Raw genomic sequence first — 13,100 nt, forward strand, 5'->3', positions numbered from 1 at the left:
GCATAACAATATGAATGTACTTAATACCACTGGACTGGACATTTAAAAACGGTAAGATGATAAATTTTATGTTAGTATATGTATTGTATCACAATAAAAAATGGGATAAAAGAATACTGAACGTACATCTGGGATCAAAGGGAAAGGGTTCCACAATCCATTAGCAATGTCTAGTCATAGAATGTGGAAATATTGGCAAGTGCAACACATACATCTAGAGTTTCAAAAACAAATCAACAAAATGAAACCAAACAAACACCTGGTTGGGTCCTGCCTGGCTGTTCCCAGCCTTCAGCTTTGGTTCCTCACTTATACTGAGGGGGAGGGAAGTAACTTCGCAGAGTCCCAAGGCCTTTCAAGGTGAGGAAGCATCGTCTCCGGAAGGGTAGAGGAGAGAAAAAGAGAGCTGGGCACTCACAGACTCCTACCTTCTCCAGAAGGCCTTCTCCTGTTTCTCAGGGAAGCCTGCTCTCCTCCTTCCCCATGAATTTGCACATGGAGGTCCCATGGAACTCCTCCAGGACCTCTATCTATTTCTGTACTTGGCTTCTGCACTTTTACCAGCACAGCCACGTCAACCACCTCTGACTTGAGGAAGAACAGGAGTCCTTGGGCCTTAATCTTGTGTGTGATGACATATTGATACTAATGTGGCTTAGACTGTGAACTCACGGAGTAGCTCTCCTGACCTACCACCCAGCAATCAGATTCTAAATAAAGCCTCTGTTCACGATTCCCGAGGATTGAAAGGGGAGAGGAGGTAAGACAGAGGAAGCTTCTGATGAGCGGAGGCTGGGGGCGGAGTGCTGGAGGGCAGTAAGAAGCAGGACCTGGGTCCCCTCGGGGTGCTCAATTGTCAGGTTCCCACACAACATTCACCCAATTCCAGCGAGGAACAGGACACACTTAGCACCTCCCAGGGCCACGTGACACTCGTCTGCCCTGGCCCTGCCCCAGATTAGCACTGACCTGCAGGAGGGGATCAGAAGAGACCTCATCCATCTGAAAACGCTGAAGCTGGAGGCTGATCCTACAGGGAAGACATACACATGAATATTGATGAAGGCTCTATGTACGCATCTAGAATCCTAGTGTTAACAGAATACATATCCCCTGACTCACATGCAGAATTAGTATAACTTTTTTTCCTTTTCCAGTCTAATCAAACAACATTATTATAATATTCCTTGACAGCAGCTTGCTAAGACTTCATACCTCTATATGGTTTTCAAAATTTTATTTCTAAATTCTAAAATCCCAAGAAAAAAACTGAATACAGTGCTATAGAAAAAGCGGGCGCTGAGGATGGCTCCATGGCCTCCTCCTCAGGCGCTAGAATGGCTCTGACTGCAACGGAGCAACGGCCCAGATGGGCAGAGCATCGCCCCCTGGTGGGCATGCCGGGTAGATCCCGGTCAGGCGCATGCGGGAGTCTGTCTCTGCCTTGCCGCTTCTCACTTCAGAAAAATACAAAAAAAAAAGTTTTCAAGCAATGTGAAAGAATATAGACAGTAAGGAGTAAATGTCTCTTCAACCTACCTCTCCTTCCTTTCTCCCTCCTACCACACCCTTTTTTTTTATCATGGAAAACTATATGTAACATAAAACTGACCATGTTATCTAAAAAAAAAAGAAAGAAAGAAAGAAAAAAGAAAAAAACGCAGATGACTTGCTAACTTCAGTCTTAGGAATTAAAAAAATTTTGACAGTATTTCTTTCTTAGATTCAGACTATGTGTTAATTATGTGCTAGAAAATCCCTTACTAGACCATACACTCTTTGAGGATAGGAAACATGTCTTTTCCATCTTGTAACACTCACAGCTCAACACCCACAGGAACTGGCACACAGGAAGTTTTCCGCAGGTGTTAGTGAAGTGAATCAAAGAGCTCAACATGTAGAAATGTTAAAGCTAAAGTTAGAGTGGGACTGTTGTTGATACTAAATACCTGACATCAGGCACACTGATTAGAATAGAGCTTATCAACTTAGAAAAATGGTTTTAATTTTTTTTTCATTGATTTCAGAGAAAGGGAGTAAGGAAGAGCAGGGGGGAGGGATAGAGAGAGAAAGAGAGAAGCATCAACTCACTGTTCCACTTAGTTCTTCCATTTAGTTGTGCACTCATTGGTTGCGTGTCACACGTGCCCCAACCTGGACTCACACCCTCAATCTGGGTGCACCAGGGTCTTTGGATTCTAAGTTTTGTCTAAATTTTAGATGAAGACTGGCTTGAAATTTGATTTCATACTTCCTTGTAAATATATTTCTGGGAAATATTTGAATTTCTTACAATCAAACTAACTCCTAAGAAATTCAGACACAGTCCTTGATGCAATCACTGTTAATTAAAATATAGTTTACCTTGCCCTGACTGGATAGCTCAGTGGGTTACAGCATCCTCCCAAAGTGCAGAGGTTGCCAGTTCGATCCCTGGTCAGGGCACATACAGGAACAGATAGATGTTCCTCTCTCTCTCTCTTTCCCTTCCTCTCCTTAAAATCAATAAAATAAATTTTTAAAAAACTGCTGGACGATTTTTTAATAAATAAAATATAGTCTATCCTTTAAATTAGTTGATATAAGAACCTCTTCTTAGCATAACTTTTCTAAAGCATTACTATTGTTTTTTAAAATGCCCTCACAGACACACCCACAAATAATGTTTAATCTGGGCACCTCATGGCCCAATCAAGTTGACACAAAAAATGAACCATCACAGGGAGTCTCCACAGAGGAGGGGGCTTCTGAAGGGTCCTGAACTGGGGGACCTGGGTCTTCATCATGGGTCACCCTGGAGGGCCTTAGACAGAGGACGTCTTCTTTCTGAGATTTGCTGGTCCCTCTTCTACTCCACCTCTTGACTGGAAGTCCTCCAAAACATTATTCTCAAAGTACATGTGACTTAAAGCATATGAAGTGCATTTCATCAAATTATTCTAATTCTGAAGAATATTTTTTCAGTTTGCCTGAATTGTATGGTTCATCTGATTTAGTTAAGACTTAAAACTAATTGCTTAAAAAAAACCACCTAATTCCTTTACTTGAAATTGAGGCATCATAGAATTGTGTTGAAAAGGGCTCTCAAATGTATTTTTTTAAAGATTTTTTAAAATTTTATTTATTTATTTATTTATTTATTTATTTATTCATTTTTAGAGAGGGGAGAGAGAGGGAGAGAGAGAGAGAGAGAGAGACAGAGAGAGGAGAGAGACAGAGAGAGAGAAGGGGGGAGGAGCAGGAAGCATCAACTCCCATATGTGCCTTGACCAGGCAAGCCCAGGGTTTTGAACTGGCGACCTCAGCATTTCCAGGTCAACGCTTTATCCACTGCGCCACCACAGGTCAGGCCTCAAATGTATTTTTAAAACAGCTTTGGCCCTGGCCGGTTAGCTCAGTAGTTAAGAGACTCACCATGAAACGACAGGTTGCAGGTCCGATCCCCGGCCAGGGCACACACAAGAAGCAACCAAAGAATGCACGACTGAGTGGAACAACAAATGAATGCTTTCCCCTCCCCTCTCTGTCTCTCTAAAAAAATCAATAAAAAGTAAGCCCTGGCTGGATAACTTGGTTGGTTGGAGCATCGTTCCAGTGCACAGAGATTGCTGGTTCAATTCCCTGGTCAAGGCACATAGCACCTCGATGTTCCTGTATCTCTCTATGCATAGCTCTCTCAAGAAAACCCCCAAAACAAACAACCAAACAGAACACAGCTTTATTATTGAGAAATAACTAACATATAGTAAACAGAGTATTGACTATAACTTACTTCCTATATTTTTGATACTCTGGCATTAAGGACCTTGATCCTAGAGGTGCTAATTCCTAGAGATAGCAAAGAACTCCCCTGTAAACACACCTTCGATAATCAAACCAAACCAGAGTCCACACTCTCAACCATCTACTCTATCAAATTTTCACACACCAAGCCAATACACCTCTGCCCAAAATCACAGTAGGGTCACATAGCAGACAACTAGAAACCACCCCTATACTCTAGAGCCCACTGAAATTATTCAAACTATCTAATCCTAAACTTATTCAGCTACTTACCCGCCTCACCCATTCCTTCCCGATATAACACTAATAAAGACTCTGAGCCATGCTCTTCCCTCCTCCTCTTCTGCCTCATGACCAAGCCTGGCCCTTCCCCCATCTGCCCTGCATGGCACACATGCCTTGCCTCCTATTTCTGAGGATCAGTGAGTATAAATTTCTCTTTCTATAATGATCATTTCTGTGTCTGTATGTCTTAACATACCTAAGTAAAACAGCTCCAGGGTACATTTTTAGAATAAACTACATGCATTGAAAGTGTATCATTTAGTAAGTGTTAACACACGTATGACACTGTGAAGCCATCACCACAAGCAAGATCATGAACATCTTCATCACCTCCAAGAGTTTCCTCCAGCCACTCCATAACAACTCCCTCCCATGCCTCCCCAACCCCCTTCCAAAGGCGACCACTGATCTGCTTTCATTATAGGTTAGTTTGCATTTTCAATAAATGTATATGTATATATATATATATATATATATATATATATATGAAACTATATACTCTTTTTGTCTGGTTTCTTTCACTCAGTATAATTATATGAGATTCATCCATGTTATTCCATGTTCCTTTCATTACTGAGTATTCCCTTGTATGGCTACACTACAAGTTATTTATAGTCACCTGTTGACGGGCATTTGTATTGTTTCAGTTTCAGACTATTACAAATTAAGCTGCTGTAAATATAATATGCATGTAGGTGTTTTTGTATGTTTTCAATCCCCTGGGGAAACACCCAGGAATACATTGGCTAGTTCATATAGCAAGTATATGTCTCACTTTTAATAAACTGCCAAACTGATTTTGCAAAGTGTTATTATTTCCCACCAGCAGTCTATAATAGTTCTAGTTGCTCCACATCCTTGCCAACACTTAGCACGATCAATATTTTTTCTCTTAATCCCGCTAATAGGTATCACGTCATGGTTTTAATTTGTAATTCCTAATGACGAATCACATTGAGCATCTGGTCATGTGCTTATCTGCCATCCATGTATGTTCTTCAGTGAAATCTATTTAAAACTTTTGCCCATTTTTTAAATATTTTTGTTTGTTTTTCTTTTATTAGTTATTTAAAAATTGAATGTATTGGGGTGACACTGGTTAACATAATTATACAGGTTTCAGGTGCCCATTTCTGTAACACATCAATGTATACCATATTGTGTTCATCCCTTCAAGTCAAGTCTTTTCTGTCACCATTTCCCCTATCCCCCTGGCAGTCAACACACTGTTGCCCATGTCCATGAGTTCTTCTCTCTCTTTTTTGTCCTTGTTTGCTCAATCCCTCCATCCCACTCATTCAGCCCCCACACTCTGACATCTGTCAGCCTGCTCTCTAAGAGTCTGTTTTTATATTGCTTGTTACCTCATTTTGTTCATTAGATTCTAGATAGAGTGAAATCATATGGTACTTGTCTTTCTCTGATTGGCTTATTTCACTTAGCATAATGCTTTCAGGTCTATCTATGCTGTTGCAAAAGGTAAGATTTCCTTCTTTTTTATGGTCGAGTAGTATTCTATTGTGTAAATCCACTCATCCATGATGGGCACTTGGGCTGTTTCCAAACCCTAGCTATTGTAAATAAGTTTTGAGAGTTTTTATACATTCTAGGTGTAAGTCCTTTATCAGATCTATAATTTGCTAATATTTTCTCATAGTTTACGTCTATGGCTTGCCTCAGCATTCCTTCACCTGTGTGTTTGAAAGATCAGAGTCCTTAATTTGATGAAATCCAATTTTAAAACATTTCTCCTGCTGTTGGTGTTGTAGCTAAGAAATCTTTGCCTCATTCAGTCACAAAGGTTTTTTTCCCCTATACTTTCTTTTACAAATTTTATGGTTTAAGTTTTAAATTAAGTTTTACTACCAGCCTGACCAGGCAGTGACGCAGTGGATAGAGTGTCAGACTGGGATGCAAAAGACTCAGGTTAGAAACCCCGAGGTCACCGGCTTGAGTGCAGGTCATTCGGCTTGAGCATGGGCTCACCAGCTTCAGCGTGGGATCATAGACATGACCCATGGTTGCTGGCTTGAGCCCAAAGGTCGCTGGCTTGAGCAAGGGGTCACTTGCTCTGCTGAAGCACCCTCTGTCAAGGCACATATGAGAAAAGCAATCAATGAACAACTAATGAGATGCCATGAAGAACTGGTGTTTCTCATCTCTCTCCCTTCCTGTCTGTCCTTATCTGTCCCTCTCTCTGTTTCTCTCTCTGTCTCTGTCACACACACATACACAAACAAAAAAAGTTTCACAATCCATTTTGAGATATTTTTACACTGAATGACATATGGGTTAAAGTTTACTTTTTGCATATGGACAGCCAATCATTCCAGCACCATTTGCTGAAAAGACTATTATTTCCTCCACTGAATTGTCTTTGAGCCTTTTTTGAAAATCAACTGACTTTATATGAATGGGTTAAAATCTGGACTCTCTACTCCATTCACTGTTTTGTCTATCTTGATTTCAATACCTGCTTTCTTGATTACTTTAGCTTTATAATCAGTCTTGAAATCAGTTAGTGTAAGTCCTCATTCACTTATACTTTGTAATTTTACTTTTCCTCTTCTTCTTTTTTTTTTTTTTTTTTTTACAGAGACAGAGAGAAAGTCAGAGAGAAGGATAGATAAGGACAGACAGACAGGAACAGAGAGAGATGAGAAGCATCAATCATTAGTTTTTCATTGTGACATTTTAGTTGTTCATTGATTGCTTTCTCATATGTGCCTTGACCGTGGGGATACAGCAGACCCAGTAACCCCTTGCTCGAGCCAGTGATCTTGGGTCCAAACTGGTGAGCTTTGCTCAAACCAGATGAGCCTGCGCTCAAGCTGGTGACCTCAGGGTCTCGAACCTGGGTCCTCTGCATCCAAGTCTGATGCTCTATCTACTGCACCACCACCTGGTCAGGCTACTTTTCTCCTTTTGCAAAGGTGTTTGCGCTATTCTAGGTCCTTTACATTTCCATATAAATACTTTAGAGTCTGCTTGCCAATTTTCACACAAAAAAGGCAGCAGCGATTTTGGTTGGAATTGTGTTGAACATATAGAACAATTTGGGGTGACTTGACATCTTAAGAATATTGAATCTTCCAATTCATGAACATAGTATATCTCTTCATTTATTTTTTAAATTTTCTCTTAGAAATGTTTTAGTTTTCCTCTTCTAGTCTGTAAATGTGAATTATACTGAATAATTCAAAATGTTAAATCAACCTTGAAACCCTGGGATAAACCCACTTGTTTATGACGTATTATCCTTTTTATATTTTTTAATTCAATTTGGTAAAACATTGTTACAAATTTTTGTATCTATGTTCATGAGAGATATTAATGTGGTTTTCCAAAGAGTTTGTGTAATATTTTTATTTTTTTCTTCCTTAACTGCTTGGTAGGTTTCATTAGTGAAGCCATCTGGGCCTAGAGTTTTCTTTGTGGGAACTTTTTAATGACAAATTTAATTTCTCTAATAGATGACTTAAATAGCCTGATCCTTCTTCTGAAGTGAGTTTGATAGTTTATATCTTCCAAGAATTTGGCCAATCCATCTAAGTTGTTCAATATATGGACATAAGCTATTTAAAATGTTTATTTCCTTTTTAACATCTGTAGACTCTCTAGTAATGTCATCTCCCTCACTCTTGATATTTTTACCTTCTCTCTTTTTACTCTGATCAGTCTGGCTAAAGGTTTGTCCATTTTATTGATCTCACATAATTAGTTTCATGTTTTATTGGCATGCTGTACTTTTTCTGTTTTATATATTATTGATTTCTACATTAATCTTTATTGTGTCTTTGTTTCTCTTAGTTTTTAGTTTGCTCTCCTTTCTCTAGTTACTTAAGTTGGCAGCTGGGGTCATTGACTTGAGACCTTTCTTCTTTTCTAATATGAACATTTGATGCTATAAACCTCCTTCTAAATACTAAATTAGTTGCATCCCACAATTTTGATGTTATATTTTTATTTTCATTCAGTTTTAAGTACTTTGTCATTTTACTTTTTATTTCTTCTTTGAACCATGAGTTATTTAGTTTCTTTAGTCGACTTAGCACTGTTTAGTGTTTTCAGTCATTTAGTGTTATTTAATTTTCTTTAGTTTCTAAATATTTGGGGTTTTTCCAGATATCTTTCTATTATTTATTTCTAATTTACTTCTTCTTTGGTCAAAGAGCATACTTTGTTTTTGAATTGACTTGAATACCTTTTAATATATTGAAACTTTTTATGTATTAAAATATGATCTATCCTGGTAAATATTTCATTTATACTTAAGCAGAACATGTATTCTGTTTTTTTTAAGTGGAATGTTCTTTAAATGTTTGTCAAGGTTTGTTGATAACATTATTCAAGTCTTCTAAAGATTACTAATTTTATGCCTTTGTGCTTTATGAATTATTGAGAGAGAGAGATGTTGAAATCTCTAATATAATTATGATTCAATTTTTTGTTACAGTTATACTAGGTTTTGTTTCGTATATTTCAAAGCTCTGTTTTTAAGTGCATAAATGTTAAGGTATGTTATGTCCTTGGAAAAATTGTTTCCTTTATCTTTATGAAATAACCCCCTTTATCCCTGGTAATATTCTTTTCTCTAAAATCTACTTTGCCTGAAATTAATACTATATAGTTACTCCGGCTTTGTTATGATTTGTGTTATCATACCTTTTTTCATCTTTTTACTTTTAACTATTTTGTGTCTTTATATTTAAAATAGGTTTATTATATGTAGCATATAGTTATATCATGCTGTTTTATTCAATCTGACAATTTTGGTGTTTTGACCACTTTATTGGGAATGTTTAGACCATTTATTTTTAATGTGATTATTGATATGGCTAGGTTTATATAAACTGCCTTGTTATTTGCTTTTTGTCTGTCCTTCGTTATCTTTTCCTCATTTTTTTTTCATGTTTTTCCATTGACTTGAAAGAGAGAGAAGCATCAACTCATTGGTCCACTTAGTTGTACACCCACTGATTGTTTCTCCTCTTTTTTCTGCTTTATTTTGATTTGAACATTTTTAAATTCAATTTTATCTCCTTTATTGGCTTACTAGCTATAACTCTGTTAGTTTTGATGGTTACTTTAGAGTTTTTAGTACACATTTAACATCACAGTCTACATGTAAGTGATAGTGTAGTACTTCACAAATAGGATCAGCAACTTAAAACCATATATTTCTATTTCTTCCTTCCTGGTGCTTGTGCTATTATTGTATCTGTTTTACTTCCCTATGTCTTGTAAATCTCACACGTTATATTTTTCTTTGTTATCATTTATGTGCTTGTCATATTTTCCCTCCTAGACTGCAAGCTACTCGAAAGTGGGATCCATATCTGAGTCAGTTTTGGCATTTAATAGATGTTCAAAACATATTTCATCAAGGGATGCTGAAAGAGAAGGAGGGAGGTAGTAGCCAAGGGCCTGCTGCTTACCAAGGTGAAGCCCTGGACTGGTCCGACCAATGTAGAAATACAGAATGGCAGCAACACACATGTTAATCAAGGCATAGACCCACTGTATCACAAACATGATGAGAAGGGACCCAACAGCCTGTGGGACAGAGTAAGAAAGGCAAGTCACTTAATGGGTTATCACATGGTAAGCAAACCACAAGTCTAGGGCCTCAAGAAATAATAGTCCCTCTCATCAACCTCTGATCACTATAAAAGTCTGCTTAACTGAAGTTTACTCGTAATTTTAAAAAACCTCAAGCAGATATTTGAGAAGACACCCTCTGAAAGTACCCTCTAATCAAAACTAACAATAAATAGATATTCTATCCTAGCTCTTGTCCTACTACTCCTCTCTAGAAAAAACAAAGTGAAATTATGCTAATTTGGTATACCTAAAAATTTAGTTACCTGTAGGTTATCAGAGATGATTCATTATTTTACAAGTAAATCACTGATTTAAATAAGTGGTGTACTAAATGTAATCTTGCCATAAGTAGTCTCATCTAAATTCTAATATAACAGGTAGTTAAATCACATAGCTTCTATTAGACTTTCTTCTTTCTTCTCCCCCACCCCAACCTTAAGATCACACATCACCACCTGAATTATGTCTCAAGAATAATTGAGATGAAAATGAAGCTACTCACCCCCAACAGGGAAACCCAAGGGTTGCACATGCGAGCATAGAAAGAAGTAGGATTGCTCTGGATATCTTGTTCATGGAGCCTAGATTTTAGGAAGAAATCTAAAAAAAAAAAATGAGCCAAATTCTTGGTTACCAATTTGTTACCAAACTTTCTTCTATTTTTATTAGCTAATATCTATGAGCTCTTCTTTTCTAATTTTATAACTCAGCCTAAAAGACAACTTCCACTAATTTTAGCCATTAACTCCCTGTAGTAAACTCATTTTCCTACTCTTTGATGTCACAAGTTTACAATCTCTTCTCTCAAAGTAGAGCTTTCATATCCTCTAATCACCGAATCTACCAATCCAATTGCATCTGAACACTCTCTTCTGCCTTCCCTCCTTGTACTGTGTACTAGCTTCTATGGAAGGCCTATCTCTCCACCTGTGCCCTACTCAGGGATTTTGCTTTTATATCATTGACTTTCCATCCTATACTGAATCATCTGCATCAAATACAAATACTCTACAATGCAATTTCTCCCATTTAACAAATATCTTCTGATCAACCTCTATTTGCGTATACATCCTTTACCTCCCATTATTTCCTTAACCCACTCCCCACTCATGAGATTGTAAGATTCCACTAAAACTACCTTTTTTTTTTTTTTAGTGAGAGAAAGACAGACAGGAAGGGAGAGAGATGATGAGAAGCATCAACTTGTAGTTGTATCACTTTAGTTGTTCATTAATTGCTTCTCATATATGACTTGACTAGGGGGCTTAAGCCAAGCCAGTGACCCCTTGCTCAAGCCAGTGACCTTGGGCTTGAACCAGCGACCATGGGATCATGTTGATGATCCCATGCTCAAGCTGGTGAGGCTGTACTTAGGCCAGCAACCTTAGGGTTTCAAACCTGGGTCCTCAGCACCCCAAGTTGACACTCTATCCACTGTGCCAATACCGGTCAGGCTAAAACTACTCTTCATAAAGTTGCCAATGACTTGATCTTTCCTCACAGTCCTCATCCTAGTTGGCCTTTCAGACAGCATCTGACACACTGATCACTTCCTGCTTATTGCAATGCTTTCTATGAGTTTCTTTGATGCCTCATTCTCTCAGTTGTCCTCCTATCTCACTGCCCACTTCTTCCTAGTCTTCTCTGCTGGCTCACCTCCTCCTTCCAATCCACAAATAGTGTAGTATCCCAACACTCATTCTGTCCTTAGCACTCTTCTTTTTCTCCCTCATATATACTCACTGCTGGGAGAGCTCATCTAGTCCCATGGCTTTAATACTAACCATATGTTGATGATCCAAGTTTACCACCTTTGACCCTTGAACTAAAATTATGACTAACTAGTTTTCTTCTCAATGTCTCCCCTTACATAGCTAACAAGGCTAACATCGCTAAAGCAGAACTCTAGTCTTCCAATATCGTCTTCATCTGAATAAATGACTCCACCATTCACTTAAATATCTAAGATTCATCCTTGACTCCTCTTTTCCTCATCCATATACCTATTCTATCAGTAAATCCTGTTGATACTACTATCAGAATATATTCAAAATATGACCACTCCTTACCATGTGTATTGCTCCCACCCTAGTGCAGGCCACTTTCGGCTGATTTACTGCAGTGTGCTCCTGGGGTGGAGACCACAGCTAGAGTACATTTGTCAGAATCTCTTGCCACAGGCCATGTGACCAAATTCTCACCAATGAAATATTAACAAAAGTGGTGAGTGCCACTTTTGCACCAAAATCTTTGAGAGAGAAGGTGTGTGCCTCTTCCCTGTGCCTGAAATCTGAACACAGTAAGTCAGTCTTGACTTTGCACATGACAAGGTCCTAGGGGAGAGTGAAGTCATAGAAATGGAGGGAGCCTGGGTCCCTGAATAAATACATGGAGGAGAACCTCCCATTGATTTGGAACATCGAAATCAATTTCCATTGTATTTGAACCACTATAAATTTGGTTATTTCTTTTTTCAAAAAAATATTTTATTGATTGATTTTAGGGAAAGGAGAGAAAGAAAGTTAGTTGGGAGTGTGTGGAGTGTGGAGCAGAAAGCATCAACTCATAGTTGCTTCTCCTATAGGCCTTGACTGGGCAAGCCCAGGGCTTTGAACTGGCAACCTTAGCATTCCAGATCAATGCCTTATTCACTGCGCTACCACAGGTTGGGCTATTTGGTTATTTCTTATAGCAGTTTAGCCTACCTTAATTAATATACCTCCAAAAGCTTTGGCTTCTTCTCATATTGTTATCTAATACACCCCTCACAAAGCCAGTGATCTTCTTAAAGCCTGAATCTGATCACATCACAGCCTTAGCTGGAACCGTCAGTGGCCTTCTGTCACAGTCAAGGCCCTACGCAGCACGGACTTCCACTTTCCTCGTGCTATTCATCTTCTACCTCTCTCCCCTGGCCCACAACTCTTCAGTCACTGCTGGAGCACTGTTCTTCTTGAAATCTGCCCATCCACTTCCACCTGTATACATGCCATTTCCTCTTCCTGGAACTCTTCCCCCACATCTCTGCGTGCTCACTACTTTATACAATTCAGTTCTCCATTAAAATACCTTCTTCTCAGAGAGATCTTTTCTGACAAATCTATCTGAAACAATACCGCCTCTCCCCTCCCTAGTCTTCCTCTATCTCGTCACCTGACTTTATCATTCATTGTAGTACCTGACATTACAGTGTATATGTTTGTTTGTTATGTGTCTTCCCCTACTAGAATGGAAATTCAATGACAACAGAAACCTATGCCTATTCAGCACGTTCTCCCAGCACCTAGAATAGTGCTCAGAGTATAGTAATTGTTCCATTCATTTAGCTAAATGAATGAACAAGCCACCCCAGCCCCTAAAGAAGTCTCCATCCTCTCAACATCTGTCTTCCTTCATCATGTGCTTCCAACTATTATACTGATCTTGAG

The 13,100-nt window shown here is 38.6% G+C and overlaps 1 protein-coding gene across 6 annotated transcripts in view; it reads right to left on the minus strand.

Moving 5' to 3' along the window:
* The window catches only part of SLC12A8 (solute carrier family 12 member 8), a 167,401-nt gene that overhangs the window by 16,721 nt on the left and 137,580 nt on the right, over positions 1–13,100 (minus strand). For all 6 annotated transcript variants that reach the window (XM_066347896.1, XM_066347891.1, XM_066347895.1 and 3 more), the window contains 3 exons: positions 10,175–10,272; positions 9,507–9,624; positions 970–1,030 (listed from right to left, as the gene is read on the minus strand). In XM_066347896.1, the coding sequence (XP_066203993.1) occupies positions 970–1,030; positions 9,507–9,624; positions 10,175–10,272 (277 nt within the window). The remainder of the gene's footprint in view (positions 1–969; positions 1,031–9,506; positions 9,625–10,174; positions 10,273–13,100) is intronic.

Source organism: Saccopteryx leptura, chromosome 8, assembly GCF_036850995.1.
Source record: "Saccopteryx leptura isolate mSacLep1 chromosome 8, mSacLep1_pri_phased_curated, whole genome shotgun sequence".
NCBI lineage: Eukaryota > Metazoa > Chordata > Mammalia > Chiroptera > Emballonuridae > Saccopteryx > Saccopteryx leptura.